The sequence below is a fragment of the Tenrec ecaudatus genome, chromosome 5 (genome assembly GCF_050624435.1).
Source record: "Tenrec ecaudatus isolate mTenEca1 chromosome 5, mTenEca1.hap1, whole genome shotgun sequence".
In the NCBI taxonomy this organism is placed as follows: Eukaryota; Metazoa; Chordata; class Mammalia; order Afrosoricida; family Tenrecidae; genus Tenrec; species Tenrec ecaudatus.
The window spans coordinates 161,388,713-161,407,852 of NC_134534.1; the positions used below are offsets into that span (position 1 = coordinate 161,388,713).

At 34.1% G+C, this 19,140-nt stretch overlaps 1 protein-coding gene across 1 annotated transcript in view; it reads left to right on the top strand.

Annotated features, from left to right (window-relative positions):
* LMBR1 (limb development membrane protein 1) overlaps positions 1-19,140 on the top strand; it is a 171,952-nt gene that overhangs the window by 147,583 nt on the left and 5,229 nt on the right. The window contains exons 15-16 of the mRNA XM_075550180.1: positions 701-767; positions 13,630-13,791. Coding sequence (XP_075406295.1) covers positions 701-767; positions 13,630-13,791 — 229 coding nt within the window. The remainder of the gene's footprint in view (positions 1-700; positions 768-13,629; positions 13,792-19,140) is intronic.

Below are 19,140 nucleotides of genomic sequence, written 5' to 3' on the forward strand. Positions count from 1 at the left end.
CTTTGTGTTGGCTTTTTAAAAAAAGTTATTGAGATACTGAGCATCTAATATAAGTGCTCATAAGTATTATTAAGTGATATTTTCAGCTCCTCTATGAATAAGGAGCTCTGGTGGCACAGTTGTTAAGTGCTTTGTTGATAACTAAAAGGTTGTCAGTTCAAACCCCAGCGGCCTCTTTGTGTGAGAAGGATGTGACAGTCTACTTCTGTGGAGATTTCAGGCTCAGCGTCCTATTGGACAGTTCTATCTGTCCTAGGGGGCTCTGTAAGTCAGAATTAATTCACTGGCAATGTTTTATATATATATAAAATAAACATATATATACACACATATGAAATATGACTTTGTACTAACATAATAGGTAAGTCTGACAAATATAGTTTTATTTGACAGGCAGAACTTTATGAAATTGGCAACTTTTGTCAAAAATGCAAACTGCACTGTCTCAAATGTATAGTAATTTGTGTTCTATAAAGTTACATTTGTACCAGGTACTATAAATATTTTCTGAAACTTACTGATACAATTTTAAATGTTTATCAAAAATGTATTATTCTCTTTAAATTCTCCACTGAGCAGTATCATTAAGAGGTTGGCAAAGTACAATAGGTAACGAGAATGTACAATATTGTCTGTCTTACAATGTGATTAAATTTTATCCTTCTACGCGTTGCCAAGTATTCTTTCTGATTTTAAACAGATAATTGGGAATTGTGTCTCAATCCTGGTTTTAAGTTCTGCACTGCCTGTGATGTCAAGAACACTGGGTAAGTTCACTTTATAAAATGTTCACTTTTAACCCAGACCTTTTAAATACCTCTGCTAAATGTCTTGCTCTAGCATCTAAGTGTTTTAAAAATATCACATTTGAAAGATAGTTTTTTCCTCCATTATCTTTTGAAAGAAAGACCATTTAGTTTTTGAACGCCTAAAGACAGTTTGTTGTTTTGTTTTTCTACTGACTGATTAATCCTTTTGCATCTGACTTTAAAACTTTTTAAATTTCTAGAACATGTTTAATTAATATTTCTTACATAAACTGTATTTTAAACTATAATTTAGTACGTAGGTTAAGTTTATTAATTTGTAAAAGTTACTTTTCAGCTGATTTGCACCCATGAAATGAACTTGGAAGGAGAGAGCGCTCACAAAGCATGCATTGATTTAAAGTGCATATTCATTCCTAATTAAAGTTTGATTTGCTAGTCATTAGAATTTTTTAAAATTTGCAATGAATTTTGATAGTAGGATATAGGTAGACACATTTCTTTCTACTTTGTCGATAAGATGGTGGAATAACTTCATTTGACCTTATTTTTTATAAACAATATTTTAGAATGAGTTCTCAGTTCTGGATTAAGTATTCTTTCAGCCATGAAATTTTATTAACAGGTATGGTGGATTCGCTGGACTTAGGTTTAGATGTCAGAGTTTTCATAAAATTTGAAACTCAATCAGTAAAGTTCCAACAGCTTGCTGACAGCAAAGTCACTGGGAACTTTGAATTGTTCTTTAGCACTTATATTCTGCTATTTATTCAAGATTCATAGACAGATACAGGCTTTGTAGTTATCTTCATAATCACACAAATTTTTATATTACAATAAAAAGTACAAATATAAAAAGAACTACTGTTCTACAGGCTAATATGAAACATGTTTATCTAATGTTCTTTTGTGTTTGTTTTTATAAGACTATTGTTATCACATCTGCTTAATGGTGTGCTAATCTTGAAAGTGCCAAAAATGTGCACTTTTAAACCATTTGAAGCTAAATGTTATCATTTATATTACGACAGTCTAAAAATCCCAACACCTTTTACATTCACAAAACCCAATTTTTTTGTTCTATTATATAAGATTAGTGTTAATAGTAATGTGCCCTGATTTCTATGGAAGCCGTTTCTGAGCTGAGTATAGTTTTAATACAAAGGAAAGAAATTAATGGTAAATTTTGCTTTTTGAGATCAACAAATTACAAATTCCTGAGTAGTTTGCCATAGAGATAAAGAAAAAGAAAAGGAAAAAAAGAAAAAGAAAGATGGAACAATTAAAATGCAGCTAACAAATGCCTGGACACAGCTGTCCAAACAGGATTAATAGAGTGCATTAGAGTACAGTGAGTCATGTGGTGCTTTGCAAAATATCAACATGCACTGCATTACGTGTTATGCCCAATGGCACTGAATAGATGAAAAGAAGTAAATACGTTAAACAGATTCATAGAGGCTTTTCACAGTATTAAAAAAGCAAATTTCTAGCCTAGAATAAAAAGCTTTATTTTAGTATTATGGGAAATGCAAACTAGAGAATTACTTTGTAATTCCTCTATTAACCCTGGAGAATTGAGTCTTTGATTTTAAGAAGATAAAATATAGAGAATTGTCATGAATATTATCCTAGTATATAACGGGATTTTGATTTGCTAGCTGAAAAGCCTATAAGAGTAGAGGATATATTTAACAACCACATTCCAAGATGGGAAATTCTTCACTCTATCATTGCCTCTCACAAGTAAATCCTGACCTTGAATGTGGCCACATTTACTCTTATGAAATCAGCTGGCAGCATCCCATTGCTCATAGCTAAATGAGGAATAAAGTTAAAAAGAAAAAAAAAAGAGAGAACCTCATAATTTGCCTCCATGTGTATAGTTTTCTTTATTTCAATAGCTTTTCAATGAAAGACTAGAAATTTAATTGGAAACCTGAAAAATCTACCGAATCTACTTTGAAATCCTTAAATTGGTGATATTTTTGACTAAGAAGTAAAGGTGTTTTTCTTTTAAAAAATTTGTCAGCTACTACTGTTATGTGACAGGTATCATAAACTTTAGATTGATGTTTATAGCTCTTAGGTGTACACTGTGATAAGATGTATGTGTTAAAGAATTCCTGTGAAATAGTTTGTTATATTTCCCTGTGGGGCTTTTTTTTTACCGTTTGAAGTCTCCATGTAGTAAATTTTGTAAGCATATCACTTGCCACAAAGAATTAAGTTATAAAAAAATTGTGAGCATGTATTTTTAGTCATATACAATTATTAACAATGATAGCTTTGTTGTTTACAGAGAAATACAACAGCAAAAATATGTGCTTTTTAAAAAGTTTTAAAAAAAATATTTACCATTTAAGACCATTTAAAGCTAATGCTATCCCGTTTGGTAGGAATTCCAAAATATTGTTTGCTGGTTAGGTAGTCTCCACTTTTCAAAATTTTTAAATGTTTGAAATTTGTTGTCCATATTTTGAGTAAATGAGTCCTTATTTAGTATAATAGACTAGAGAATTTAAAAAGATGCTTGGCAAACAAGGTGAAATAGAACAGGGTCTAACCCAATAAATTATCTGTAAATACTTAAACTTTTCTATAATAAAATATTCTAAGTGGGTTTAATATACTTAACACAGTTGTAATGAATTTTCTAAGAACAGATTTTGTATAATTACTGTACAAATCACATTTTATTATTAAGAAGTATTTAGGTTTTCACCTTTTCTTAACATTGTTCTTTCTTTGAGATCTCCTTTAGCCAAAGGGATGAGTTATTTTCAAATGCATTCAATAGACTTTATAATACTTTTACTGATTTGTATTTTTAAGTTATTTTTTATCATTATGTTTTCATCCTGAAGCTCTCAAGACCTGTGTTGTGTTCAGTGTGCTGGTAACAGTAAAATAAAAGCTTGAGTGTATTTTATGGTATCCATATATTTCTTTTTTCTATACCCATATGATTTGTTATTTTGCAGGAGATTATGTGGATTGTTCTTTTGTTTTCTTGATGAGGGGGCTCTATTTAAAACTAGGTGTTTGTTAGAGGGGATTTTGTATGGGGTTTTGTAAATATTCCTAATTTTTACCCTGGTCTTTCTTTTTTTTGTTCGTTGCATGTGAAATGGATAAATGGTACTTTCACTGGTAAAAAATGTCAAATGTGGAATCAAATTACAAATAATAAATTTTGAATTATGACTTTGGTATAAAAATAAACCTAAACTCCATATTGAAAATTTCTCAAACAAAATTTTTCCCATCACTAGCATTTAGCTGATTATTATTGTAATTTTTCATGAAAAATAGAATTTTAAAAAGTTTTTTAATCTTTTTAATATATAAACCACTTTATTAGCACTCACTCAGACATACAATTCTATAGTTCTTATCAAGAAGTGTTATATAATTGTTGTCACAATCAGATTTAGAACATTTTCTTCCTTCTTGTACTCCTTTTTCCTGTTTTTCCCCAAGCTCTCTTGCTGGAGCCACCAGGGGCCCTTAATCCAGTTATTTTCTCTATAGATTAACCCATCCTGGGTTTCATGTACTGAAAAAATAGAAAAATCCATGAAGAATCATAGAGGCTACCAATACTAACAAAATACCACAGAGATAAACCCCAGTTTGAAATAAAACAAATAATATTAAAAGTTAGAACAAACTCAAAATGTGTACAAAAGGAGATCAGAACAATAAAGTACTGGATTTTAACCTAGTTACATCGTTCATAATTCACTTTTCAATGCTGTCTGTAGTAACAAGGCCACTCACATTGCTGATCTGTGTTCAGAGAGAAATTGTTGGATAGATGTATCATCCACATGGGTTTCACCTTTTGTTTAAACTGCTAGTGCTTTTATTTGGGTCAGAAAGGGGATCCAATCCCCCTTTTTATTAATCTATAGCCATTCAAATCAGAGGTTTCATTTTAACCTACTTTAATGTCTCTACAATACTCCGTCTGATAACCAAGCTATTCCCATCCATCCGTTATGGTCAAGAGAAAATTACCGGAGATTTATTCCATGTGTAGATGCTGAAAATGTATTTTGGGCTTCCACTGTCATCCGTAGCCTTTTGCAAACCAGAATCTCACAATTTAAGCTCTGATACCATCCCCTCCTTCAGATTTGGATTATATTATTTACGATGGATGGTTTGCACAGTCTGGTGTGCTTCTTCCATGTGGGCTTACTTGACATCTCACCAGGTCTGTCAAATGTCGAAGAGTTAAAAGAGCAGGTAATGACAACTCTGGCACGTTATAGCCCCTTGTGCCACACTAGTTTCAGGCTCATCGTACTGAGAGCATGTCACGCTGATCACACATGATCTGAACAATTTACGTACCTGCAGATACGCATTAAAATAACTTGAATTTAACTTTCACTCTAAAATAAGAATGTTTGCATGAAAATAATTCCGTTTAAGATCAAATATCAACCTATTTATTAAAAATGTGTCAGTAAAGCTATATTATGGATTTAATTTGTACCAAGAATTAAAAAATCTAACCAAGTTAAGCCTTCCTAATAATAAATATGTTTATATAATCAACTCTAGTATATTACCACCTTATTTGTAGAAAATTTATTTTAAATTAATATAACTATATAAATAAGTATATACATAAATCACCTTTTTTGCTCAGATCATTTATATTTAATATGCTATTAATATGGGTCTTATCTAAATGTGCTATCTTGCTATTTCCTTTGACTCCTATTCATGTTCCCATTTCCCACTTTATCTGTATTCTAGATATAGCGGATGATTTTTATCCCTTTTGTTGGCCTTTTATCCCTTTTGTTGGCCTACTTCCTATAACTTTTTGTTGTGCCATTTAGATGTTTGTCTTAGGGTTTTAGTATATATGTTTAACTTATCATAGTCTACTTTTTCTCTGATAAGCATCTAGGACTCACGTCCTCTAATGTAGAGATTAATTTAATCTCCAATTTCCCAACTTTCCCTATTGTTTCTGACACCAACCATCTTTCCCCTTTCCGAAACACACCTTTTCTCTACTGTGTTCCACAGTCACTGTAATGTTTCTCACAACTCGTGGACTCTCCGGGCTTGTGGGTATGGGATTTAGTAGGGTAAAAGGATATGACCGAGAAGTAAAAGAGTACCACTTACGCAAAAAGGTATTAGTGTCAGGAAGTGGTACTGGGCAAGGGCTGGAGGAGTCCCGAGACAAGGTTCTATTTTCTCAAAGCAGAGATGTCTCTTCTTTTGCCAACTGGGGCAGCTCTTGGAACAGAAGAAATTCCTTAAGCTCCTGTGTTCTGTAGCTTTTATCTGTCAATCCATAGGTGCTCTGGAGCCTGACAGGCACCCAACGAATTCTCCAATGTAGTCAGTATACCTTAATTACTTAAGAAATCCCCTCAAATAATTTTTCCAAAATCTAAGGGCAAAAGCACCACAATCTTCAAATAATTTCACTTTACATAAATAATAACAATCTTATGAAATATCCTCTTATTTCTTCTCTGTGCTTTCATTGTTAATACATTTTATTTCTATATATGTTATTACAGTCCACAATATATTGCTCTTATTTTCTGCTTTAAGAAGTCAATTCTATTTTAGCAATTTTAGCAATACAGTCTTTTATGCCTTCCCCTACAGGGATCGTTCCTATTTTTTTTGTGTGTGCAATTTAGATCTCACTCTACTATCATTTTCCTTTTGCCTAGAGGACTTTCCTTAACATTCCTTGAATGCACATCTGTTGGTGATGAATTCTTTCAGCTTTTGTATGGATGAAATGTCTTTATGTTGCCTTGTTTTTGAAAGGTATTTTTGTGTAAAGAATTTTAAATTGATCATTTTTCCTTTTTCAACTTTAAAGATGATACTCCACTGTCTTCTCATTTGCATAGCTTTTTGAAAAGAAATCTGCTGTACTTATCACTGGTCTCTATGTGCTTTGTCCTTTTTTTCTCCCTATAGCTGCTTCGAAGATTGTTTTCTTTATCGATATTAAGCGGTTTGATGATGATGTGCATTGGCATAGTTTTCTTCAGATTTTTTATCTCATTGAGTTTCTCTTTGTGTAGTTTCGCCAAATAAGGAAACTTGCAGTCATCAGATCTTTGAATAATTTTCCTTACTTCTCTATCTCTTCCCATTCGGAGACTATAATCTCTCAAGTATATCAGTCTCTTGAAATTAATTTGCAGCTCACTGATAATCTTTTCACTTTCCTTTCTAATGTTTTGTTGTTAATAGTTTTTATTGTTATATCTTCACATTACTGCTCTTATTTTCTTCAGTGTATACCCTGGCATTAATTCCACTTGGAGTGTTTTTCATATCTGATATTTTAATTGTCATCGTTACAAGGTCAATTTATGTCTGTTTATCATATTTTTGCAAATAGTATATTAATGGATGAGGGAGTACCCTAAAAAATGGGTACTGGGCAGAGCATTTTTCCTGCTGGGTGAGCATCAAGCAACTCACTCAGTTCGTGCACCCAGTTACATCGGCTGGAAAGGTCCTTTTTGGTCACAGTGAATTTTTCCATAAGACCAGTTTCGCTCAAACCTCATTTTTTATGATGGCCGGTTTCAGAGAACAGCATGAAGCTGTGAGATTGTTTCCTGCTCCAGAAAAATGCTGCAGAAACTGTTGTGATGTTCAACACAGCTTACAAGGACAGCACTATGGGAAAAACCCAAGTGTATGAGCAGTTTTCTTGTTTCAAAAAAGGTGAAATTTAAAAAAAAAGGTGAAATTTTGATTGATGACAAACTTCATTCTGGATGTCCATCAACTTTTTGAACAGATGAAAATGTCGACTCGTAGTTCATTGCACCAGATCAGACTGTTAATCAAGCTTTGTATTTAGAGGTTTGGAAAAGATTGTGTAATAGCGTTCACTACAAAAAGGCCTGATTTGTCACATTTGGGGGACTGGTTTTGCCACCATGACAATGCACGTGCTCACGCAGCTATCTCAGTGCATCCATTTTTGGCAAAAAACAGCATGCCTTTCTTGCCCCACACACCTTACTCACCTGTCCTCACTCCATGATTTAGAAGAGGTGAAGAAAAAAAAAACACAAGGGAGATTGTCAACCATCCAAACAGATGGGTTTGAAAAGAGTTTCCAACAATGGAATTGCAGATTTGACAAATGTATTCAGTGTAATGGAGAGTACTTTGAAGGTGATAAGGTTGGTCTGTAAAAAAATTTAAATAGATTTTTTTGTGGGGGATGATTCCAGGTTTTGTGGTTTTTTTTGGTGCCCCCTTATAAATAATGAATAGACAATACAATAGGTGGAAAAGACAAAAATTATATTTAAAAGTTTTGGCATAGCCTGCATAATCATGCATTATGCTACACATTCATCAAAATTAAAGGAATAAATTTTATCCTCATTCATTTTCATTCAGGAGTCTGAAAATATTACTTTTGATCATATTTGTGTAATAAAGATATAAGCTGTTTTCAAAGGGTTATGGATTAAGTTTGGTAATACCCTAGTAATAAAAAAATGAGCAAATGAAACTATGTTTTGATCTAGGGCAGTTCATAGTTGGACCTGAGAACAGTGAAGTTCATTGTGGCCAATCTGCACCCAGCTTTGCTATACCAGAGACAGTCTAGAATGGACTAATCCCACATTAGGTGTGGGCCTTTCCTTGAGCATGCCTTGGTCAGTGGTGCCGGCTTAATGTGAAGCTGGGGGGTAGTACAATATGGGTGTGGAAATGCACTGCCCACACCTGATAGGGTACCCACAGGCACTCATGTCATCTGAGTGAGCCAGGGACAGCCCCTGTGCAGCTTTAGTTTTCATGCCTACCCTGCAGCTTCTGTGTGGATGTGAGATTCAAACAGCCGAGCTCAGTAGCTAGCCAACCAGACTATAGGAGGGAATGTGTGTGGTTGCAACACTGCATACTTGCCTGAGTAGCCTCTCCACTTAAGGGTATGCAGACACACAGATGTGTGAATGCGTGTCTCAGGCCTCTGTTCCGGGGAGGGGTATTTCTAGGGTGAAAGGAATTTATTTCTTCCTGAATTGGAGAATGTATTTTCGGATTAGGGAAGGAATCCTGCCTGGGAGCAGGCTGCTTTTAGAAACTCTAGGTTAAGGCTGTTGAAGTTCTGCTGGGAACCAAACTTCCACATCAGTAGGCACCAAAACAAGACTTAACATTAAACCTGTTGGGCAGAATGAAAAGGAGGCTGTAGTTTCCAGAATGTAAAATGTATTGGCATAGAGTGCTTATGAAAATAACATGTGTGAGAGGTTGATATGCACACATGTATAATGGGTTATTTGTGCAAAGCCAACATGTCATCTAGTCTATGCTTAACAAGGTCATCTTTACTCTAGCTTCTAGAACATGAAGAGTATAGTTTTAACAATTGTTTTAATATTCATGCTACTCATTCCGTCATCTGTGTTGTTTCTGGGCTGGTAATTTCCTCACAAGCATGCATGGATTAGTTCTCTGCTAGATACTCAGGCGGAACCCTCTGCGCAGTCCTCCAAGTCCTCTGTGCGGCTCCCTCCTCCCCAGTCCTCGGCCTTACCTCCATCCCCAAGTTCCCAGCTCCCTCTTCAGCTCAGGGAGCTTGCCACGCTCTTTCTGTCCTCTCTGTCCTGTGGCCTGCAACCTCTCGTTAGTCAATACATTTTCACAATCAAAGGGGTCATCTTGTGTGTTTCCCACCTCTTAGGGATCACTGACATTTATTCTCTGATGTATAATGTCCTGCAAAAACATTCTTTACTATATTTTTGCTCCATATTTTAGTTGGTTCAGATGGGAGGGGAAATCTGGTCCTTTTTATTCCAATTATTTTTCTGGAATGTGAAGTCAATAAAGATATTCCTCATTGATAAACTTTAATGAAAATATGCTTCCACAGTAAGATTGATCAAAGGTTAAAGATCTGTTTCAATACCTCATCTTCCATTCTACTTCAAAAGTAGAGCCTTTCAAATTTCAGAATGACATTTTTTAATGAATAAAACAATTGTCAATGACACTGTTTATGTTTATCTTTAAACTAATGATGTGTAATAATTGTTATTTGTAGCTTTTGTAGAGTTTATTATTTTATACTTTAAAAATGACATGTATTTTTAAATATTTGAAATAAAATTATTTCAAAAGTCCAGTTTACAGAAGGGTCTTTGACGACCGAGACAAGATAATAGTTTAAACAACTGTTGTAAGAGTTAAGAGAGAAAATAAAATTGTTAATCCTAACATTTTATGAACGAATACTTCATTGATTTTATTTTATAACAAGATATATGTATTCTCTTTGACAGGCTTACATTAAGGCCATAAACATCTGCCAGCCATTTGTGTAATGTACCAACATATACAATTCATTGATAAAAGTTACTTTACTGATCCTTTTAGTGTGTCAGGCTCAATAAATGCCTTCTTAACTTCATACTGCTTTATGAACATGAATATGCTTGCTAAAAGTAAAAGTTGACTCAGGTGGGCTAAAGAACATAAATTCTATTGACTCATATGGTGGGTGGAGTAACCAGCTCTTTCTTGCACTGAGGTTTTGTTCTATACATTATTTCTTTTACAGGTATGAATAGGGAAAGGCCTTTAAGGAATTTGCATAATACATTTTAGTTGGATCTTAGTGGGAGGAATTGATGTACCTTTTGTTTTGAAGAGTACTTAGTTTTGATGTGTTTTAGCTTCTTAGATAATATATATTCATCTTTTAAAGAAATGAACTTTTGAATGAGAATAAGCAAATATATTTTTGACTAGGAGAGATAAATAACACAATTGGATAATTTAGTCTTTGTTAAGGTTAGTAGTATTTTACATGACACTGTTCTCTACAAATAAAGATTGTGAAGGATACACTTAAATAGCAAAAGTGTTAACACTCTAAGTTAATTTTATCTTTGTGTTGGTACTTTTAGGAAGAACCTATTTACCATCTAATTTCTTTGACAAAAATCTCAGTTGGAAATGTAGGAAAATGATCATCTATATGGGTATTTTCTGTCCAATCTTTATAGAAGATGTTCAGTGCTAAAGAGCGACATGCGTTTGTCTCAGAATTGTCTCTATTGCAATTGGTCAATATCATTTAGATGAAATGTTTATGTGATATTTGAAGCAACAATGGCTTTTGAACTGGGCCCTGTGATTTTGTGTAGTGCCTCGGTGCAGCTCAAAAGAGTCCTCGATTTCTGTCTCTATGGGTAACTTGAGACATTCTGGAAACAAAACACATAATGATAGAGATTGTTCCTTTCTTGGATGTTGTATATAAGGTCTTGATACTAACTTGCAAGAAACTAAGTTTAGTTCACTAAGAAGTTCTAATAAAAGCCCTTATCCATTTGTTGGTAACATGCTATGGTAATACATTTTGCTTCTTGACTTTACTCTTATTATGTGGTAGTACTCTCACAAGTAGTACACAGGCCAAGTTCAGGTGCTGGTCACTATGTGTATATGTTATCTCCATGTGTAATACATATACCTCAATTAAGTTAGTAGTCTGAGTGAAGGTAATTTTAGAATTTGTATTGATATTTATCGTTATTTTTAAAGTGTTTGTTTTATCTATTTAATATATATGTGTATAGATATATATCAGGAAATAAAATGCATAGAGAATAATACATGCTCAGATTTTGTTTTTACTGATGATAGTTCATGATTTTTGAAAAAATGTTGATGCCAAATAAGAGTGTTGCGGAGCATCTGCAACCATGGTTTTTATTCTGACATTTATCACTATCTGCATGAGTGATATGCAGCATTTAGTGTATATTTATCACTATCTGCATGAGTGATATGCAGCATTTTGTGTATATATGTGTTTTTCTCAAGAAAAAAATCCATAGCTCTCATTAGCTTCTAACGACTAAGTAAATCACTTTCCTGCCCTCTGGGCTGAACCACCGCAGCTTGTTTATGTAGGACTCTGTATCTGAAAGGAACTCACGTTGCTCAATGGGTAAATAGTGTACTGCTAACTCAAAAGTCAGCAGTTTGAACCCCACGGTGACCTGGCAATCGGATTCTATAAAGATCGCAGCACAGGGAACCTACGGGCACTCTGCCCTGTCCTTAGGGTCTCTACGGGTCAGAATCTGCTGAGTAGCACACAATAACAACAAAGCTCGTGTACAGAGCAATTCCTAGGCTAACTTAAATGGTTCCTTATTTGAAAAATAATTGGAAATATATTTAGATAGTTATTCTTTGTAATATTGTAAAGTTATAGTAAGGTTTGTATGTGGGAAATCACCAACAAGATTATCACTTTATAATGTTACATGTTCCACTGATGTCCACTTTTGATGAGCGCCTTTTAGCTTATTATAATACATGTCTTTATTAATCTTTTATCTATTTATAATATTATGGTATATTATTATCTTCTAAATCCAGCCCATTGTTCTTGGGTAGACATGGCTCCCTACACACAGTGAACTGTTTTCTGAGATCTCACCACTGCACTATGATTCTGATGTCGCTAATGAACTGCTTTCACGGTGGCTGTCCTTTTAGTAGTGGCTGATGGAATTTTATTTAGGTGCAGATGACAGTTAAGTTCAAAAGTTAGCTGATAAGGTGAAATTGAGTTTATTCAAAATTGATCTTGACTCTCGAGTCATCATAATATATCATGTAGATGGTTTTGTTTACATAAACAGGCTCATTTGTGTGCCAATCTACAGCCAATTATTATTAGTTTCTCTAACTCTGTGTAGTAAAAATATTGTGCAAACCTAAGTAACTCTTCAATATTCTTCTTAAACGATATTATCTCTCACTTGACTGATTTCTTGCATGATGTGTTTTATTTATTTATTAATGATCAGAAAAGCTTCCTTTTACGTGTTATGCCAAGTAAGTATTGCTTATGAGGTACCTGCTCAATAAATTGAATGAGATAATTCGTTTTAAAATAAAATACTTTTTAAAATTGTATGTGACTGAATAGAAATACCTTAATGCATATCTGATATGACTGCACTGTGTTTCCAGCTTTGCTACTTTATCACAAGTCTATGATATCCTATTTAGATTGATAGAATGTTGTATTTTCCTGAAAATAATTACCTTATTCATTGATTTACATAATAAATATTAAACATGTGTAAAGCTTTGCTCCAAATATTGGTATCATAAGAATGAAAAAGTCAAAATTCCTATCCTCCAAGACTTATATTCCAATGACGGAAGTAGTAAAAATTGGGGCATGATTTCAGGGAACGTATGCAGTCATAAAAATCATTAGCTTAGAGACCCTTCACTTAGGGTAGGTTCAGCTGTTTTATGAAGGGGAGTCAGAGTTGCTTTCTCTGCAATAGGCCCCTTTCAAACAGTGCCCTGAATAAAGAGTAGGCGAACCTGGAGAAAGAATTGTACCCAGAGAGGGCAGCAGTGGGACAGAGTGGGAGGGTGGGAAGGCTTTCTCTGATGTTTCTCTCATAACTCTTGCTTCCTGTGGCCCAAATTCAGTCGACTCTTCCATCCTCCCTGTGTAAAGGGCACGGTAGCATTTTTCTGTGCAAAGTATGAATTCTGACGGGGAAGCCAGAAGTGCTGATCCATGGGTTATACAAGTGGCATGCATGCAAGTAGGTTAGGACTGCTTTGAAGTTGTTTGGAACTGGTTTGAGGTTGTTCTGTTTGATAGCAATTATATATTTTAAACTAGAATTACTTTATTCGCACTTTGCACATAATGGAAACAAGTCCATGGAATTTATTTTTATTCAATCTTTACTTATTTTGTAAAAATATATATTGTAACCTAAATGATGTTTTACCTGGATTTCTTAAAGATCATTTTATTTATTTTTAACAGGAATCACTAGATTTGACCTACTTGGAGACTTTGGAAGGTTTAATTGGCTGGGAAATTTCTATATTGTATTGTCCTACAACTTGCTCTTTGCCATTGTGACCACATTGTGTCTGGTCAGAAAATTCACTTCTGCTGTACGAGAAGAACTTTTCAAGGCCCTAGGTAATCTTAAGGTTTATAGATACTTTTCTCTTTTTGCTAATTAACAGTTTCTCCATTTGAGTTAGTTTTAAATCTTTAACTATGCATTTCCCCAAATGTATTCAACCTTAGTGGTCAGATTGTTGGTTATGATCTAGTGCAAAATTACTTAATTTCACTACAGTTCAGCTTCCTCATCTGCAAAATAGTGCTGCCTGCTTGCTTATAAAGGACTTTGCCATAGCCTGTGGCATGTCATCACTCAAAATGACCTGACAGGCAGGGTAGAACTGCCCTTGTGGGTTTCTGAGACTTCTTCTTCACAGGTGTAGAAAGCCTCGTCTTTCTCCTGGGGAGCACCTGGTGGTTTCAAACTGCTGACCTTGTGGTTAGCAGCCCAACATGTAACCTACTACAGCAACAGGGCTTTTGGTATATCATAAAAACAAAATGAGTATTAGCTTTCTAATGTTATAATAACAGAGGCCATGGTGGTGGCTAGAAAAATATAGGTTAAAGCATTTTTTGGGCAATGATATCACTTATACTTATTTTGGAGGGGTTGGGTTAAGTATCAGGTTAATCAGTTCTCTTCAGTAAGCTGAGTAATTTGGGATAAAAATATTAGTATTCTTGGCGTTGATTGTAGAGAGGGGATTCATCCTCATGTATCCCGTGAATCATAGGGATTGTGGTAAATGTTGAAAACTGTTAGATTTGCCTAAAGACTATCATGTAGCCATAAATTTTATTTTTCACATTTACTTCTACATTAGTGCAAAATATATTTCAGATTTTGTATTTTAAGGATATCACAGGACAATGTGAGACATTTGCTGTAAACTCTCTTGGGTCTTGGGTGTATAATTTTATAATGAAAGGAGGGTAGGGCTGTGATTGAGTTGAGGCAGTCCTGACATGAGCTCATTTTCCTGAACAGATACCAATGCTCATACCCAGTATTCCACTGTGACGTTTAGCTACTGCAGATGGTGACATACTGATTGAGTCATTAAAGCCCTATTTTCAGATAAGCTATATGAACATCAGTAAAGCATCTCATAACAATTTTGAATCGTTAAAAAGATTAACTTTAGAAAGAAAATAAAGATGAGAAAATCCATCTAAATGTATCTCACATTTGAGAGAGTATGCTTAGTTTCAGAAGATTTACAGCTTCAGAAAAACTATGAAGCAGTTCTCTTCTGTTGTACAGGATTGATGTGAGTTGAAGTCATCACAGTGAAGGTGGATTTGGTTTGGTAACAGTGTGGGTGATGAAATATTGGTCTAATAGGAAAAAGTTTTTTCAAGTGAAGCCCCAAATAATTGATAGATTTTTATGTTCACGTTTTATAATGTTGACTGAATTAAAAACTTTGAGATTAACTGGGAATAAAATAGTCCCCTTAGTTGCATACCTATAATTAAGAATTAGTTTTTTAAACTTGTAGTATCTGCAAGATTAGTTATCCATAATTCTAGATAAATTCCCACTTTAATTCACTAAAATATGGTAGTTGCAACTGAATCTCTAAGTTTAATGTTGAAGTTTTGATATTATTTTACTAAAGAAGATTTTATTAAAGAAGGAAACTACCAAGGGTTCAAACAGAAAGTAAATGTTTAGAAAATGATGATCACAACATATGTACAAATATGCTTGATACAACTAATGTATGGAATGTCATAGAGCTGTAAGAGCCCCCAATAAAATGATTTCAAAATAAAAGAATGTAATATAAAAATAGAAAAGAAGAAGCAAACTACCATTAACTAAAGTACAGGGTCAGATCTTTACGTCACCTCTGAGCACAAGAGGCATTAGAATTCCTAAGTGTTGTGTAACTCTATTGAATAGATTGATTTTCTTTTCCAAGCATTTTCTGTTTTCCTGGGTACAGTGCTTTATGTTATTTTTTAGACATTGAAAAATTTCTTGTTAAGTACATGTAATGTTTGAATGATCTGAGATTTTAAATATGGTTTCACTGGGAGTTATAGTTTGATTAGAAAATTTTACTTTCCTGTTGTTGTTGTTATAGGCTTTCTTTTTCTCGGACACATAGTAAACACTTGAATTTTAGCTATGAGGATGGAGGTGATTGTTTTTCTAGCTTTGTCTCAAAGGGAGGCATTGTGATTTTTCAGCATGCACAACCTATGTGTATGCTCCCTCCAATTTTTAAAAGTATACTAATTCGTTATTTGTCTGAACAGTGTGTTTTCATTCCAGCCTAATCACCAAGCACCTTACTGGTGATTTCTAGACAAAGCTAGATAAAGATATTTTTGCTTAGCTATTTCTCTAGCAAGCCCTTCTTTAACATACTTCCCACACTCCACAAATGTTAACTTCCTTGTGAATTTTTCAATGCCTTAGTTATTCTTGGGCACTGAGCCTGTTTTCAGATATTGGCTTAATTTTTTGTTTCCTTTACTTTTCATCTATTACAGAGAGACTGAATTTTACTTTTTTCTTTCACTAAAATAGGCAATAAATTTTAAAAATATGCTGTTTTGTCTTAAGAGTGATTTAAAAAACCTGTATAACCGTTAGGTGGATTGCCTTATGGAATTTTAGGGAAAAAATCTGTATATCGTTGTGATTCATTTTTATTGAAGTGCTTGAAGCTTTAGTGGCATAAATTCTTAAATATTTTTCTACCCTTCCTCAGTGTGAGAGTATATTATGATTTCATGTATCAGGAACATTATGTAAATAATTATCATAGAATGCAGAAGGAAATTAATTTTTGCAAAATACCTCTCAATGGTGCAATAATATTTATGTTAAGTTTACTCTTGTTGTTTCTCTTTTGGTGGGGTAACATTTCCATTGCCTTTAAAAATTTTTTATTGTTATGAATTAGGTAGGAGTTTACATTTCAGATCATCATTTTTGTATTCAATTTAAACTAAGCCTCCCAATAGTTCGCCCTGCCCTCCTTTTTTTTTTCTTCTTCTCCCTTTTGTACAATACTATGCTCCGTTTCACCCAGGTTAATACCTGTCTACCCTCTAGCCTATTGCTTCTTCTCCTTTCACTTTCCCTTCCACCCCTGGGAACCACCAAAACCTGTTTATTTTGGTCTGAAAGCTTTTGTCTAATTTTTTCTTTTATAGTAGTGACCTCTTACAATATTTGACCAATTGTGATGTTCTAACTTCAGATGGTATAATACTTTCCAAATCTCTTCATGCCATGAGGTGTTTAACAGGTTCATCATTATTCATTAGCAATGCTTCATATCCCATTGTGTCTGTGTACCAAAATTTATTTATCCATTCCTCCACTGATGAACATTTAAGTTGTTTCCATCTTCTTACTACTGGGAATTGTTCTGGAATGATCATGGTATGCATGTATCTGTTCATGCTATAGCTCTTACTTCTTTAGAGTATCTTCCAAGGAAAGGCATTGCTGTGTCATCTGGTATTTCCATTCCCAGTTATATGAGAAGGCACCGTATTACTTTATATAATAGTTACACAGTTCTACATTCTCTAGTACCCTCCAGTGCATGAGGGTGCCAATCTCTCTGCAACCTCTTTAGCATTTTTCTTTCTTGCTTTTTGAACTTTGCTATCAATGCCTATGTATCATTGTTGGTTTGGCTTGCATCTCTCAGATGGGTGGTAACCACAAGCATATTTTCATGTTTGTTGGCTGCTTAGACATCTTCTTTGGTGAACTGTCTGTTCATGTCCTTTGCCATTTTAATTAAATTATTGGTCTTTTTCGTGTTGAGGTGTTGGAGGTTTCTATAGATTTTTAGAGATAATTTTCTTGTCTGATGTATCATTGCCATTTGGGAACTGAGTGCCCTCATACTTTGTATTTCTTATGAAGTAGTGTTTTGCTTATCCTGAATCTGCCTTTTTTCATGTAAAGATTTTGATTAATTTTTCAATTTTCTTAAAAAAATGATGCTGGCATCTGGATCAGAATTGTATTCTATTGACATTTTAACAATTTTAAACTTTCCTATCCATGAACATGGACTGTAGGCCACTTGTAGTTCATAGAGTAGTGTTTTGTAATTTTCTTTGTACATATCTTTTGTTTCTTTTTATTAGTTTAGTTCCTAAATATTTCATACTTTGAGTGACTGCTATGAATGCTATTATTTTCTTGATTTCATTTTCACAGCTCTCTTCATTTGTATACAGAAATCTGATTGATTTTTGTTTTGTTGATCTTATATCCCTGTCAAACTGTCAAATTTTTGAAGTTTTCTACATAAAGAATCCTATCATCTACAAATGGAATTTTACTTCTTCTTTGCCAATTTGGAGGCCTTTAATTTCTTTTTGTTTTCTACTAGCTCTGAATGTGACTTCCAGCACAGTATTGATAAAGAACATCCTTGTCTCGCTTCTGTTTGCAGAGGGAGTATTTTCAGTTTTTCCCTGTTGAACTGATGCTGCCCATTGTTTTGCTGATGTGGACTTTATTGTTGAGGAATGTCCCTCCTAGCCCTGTCTTGCTGAGTGTTTTTGATCAGGAATGGCTGTTGGATTTTGTCAAATGCATTTTTTGCATCAATTGATATGATTGTGTAGGTTTTTTTCCCATTTTGTTTTATTTATATGGTGGATTACACTGATTGTTTTTCTAATGTTGAGCCATCCTTGCATACCTAGTATGAACCCCAGTTGATCATGATATATTTTTGCTGCTGCTGTTGTTGATGCTATTAGATTAGATTTTGTAGAGAACTTCTGTATCTGTGCTCATCAAGGATATTGTTCTGTAATTGTATATTTAGTAATTTTTCCTAGTTATACTTGCTTCATAAAATCAGTGTGAGAGTTTGCTCTCCTTTCTATATACTGGAATAGTTTGGGTAGTACTGATGTCAACTCTTCTCTGAATTCTTGGGAGGATTTCCCAGTAAAGTCATCTGGTCCTGGACCTTTTGTTGAGAGTTTTTAAATTACCCAATCTCTCTCTCTCTCTCTCTCTCTCTCTCTTTCTTTTCTTTCTTTCTCACTTCCTTCCTTCCTTCCTTCCTTCCTTCCTTCCTTACTTTCGCTGTGGGTCTGTTGAGGTTTTCTACACCAGTCTGTGTTATTTTGTGGAGGTAGTATGTTTCTAGAAAATGCCACTTGTTTTTAGGCTTTCTATTTGTTAAAGTAAAATCATTCATATCACTGTTATATTTTTATTTTAGTTATTTCTGTTTTAATATCACCCATTTCAGTCATGCAATTTAATTTAACTACAGCTTTAAGTGTCATTCCCCACCCCCACCCCCCTCCCATAGTGGTGGTGTCTTGTATGTTGATCTCAGTTTGATGTCTGCTATCTAAAGATCCTGTTTGTATTATTTTTGAGGTTTGTTTTATTTTTACAGAATTCTTTAG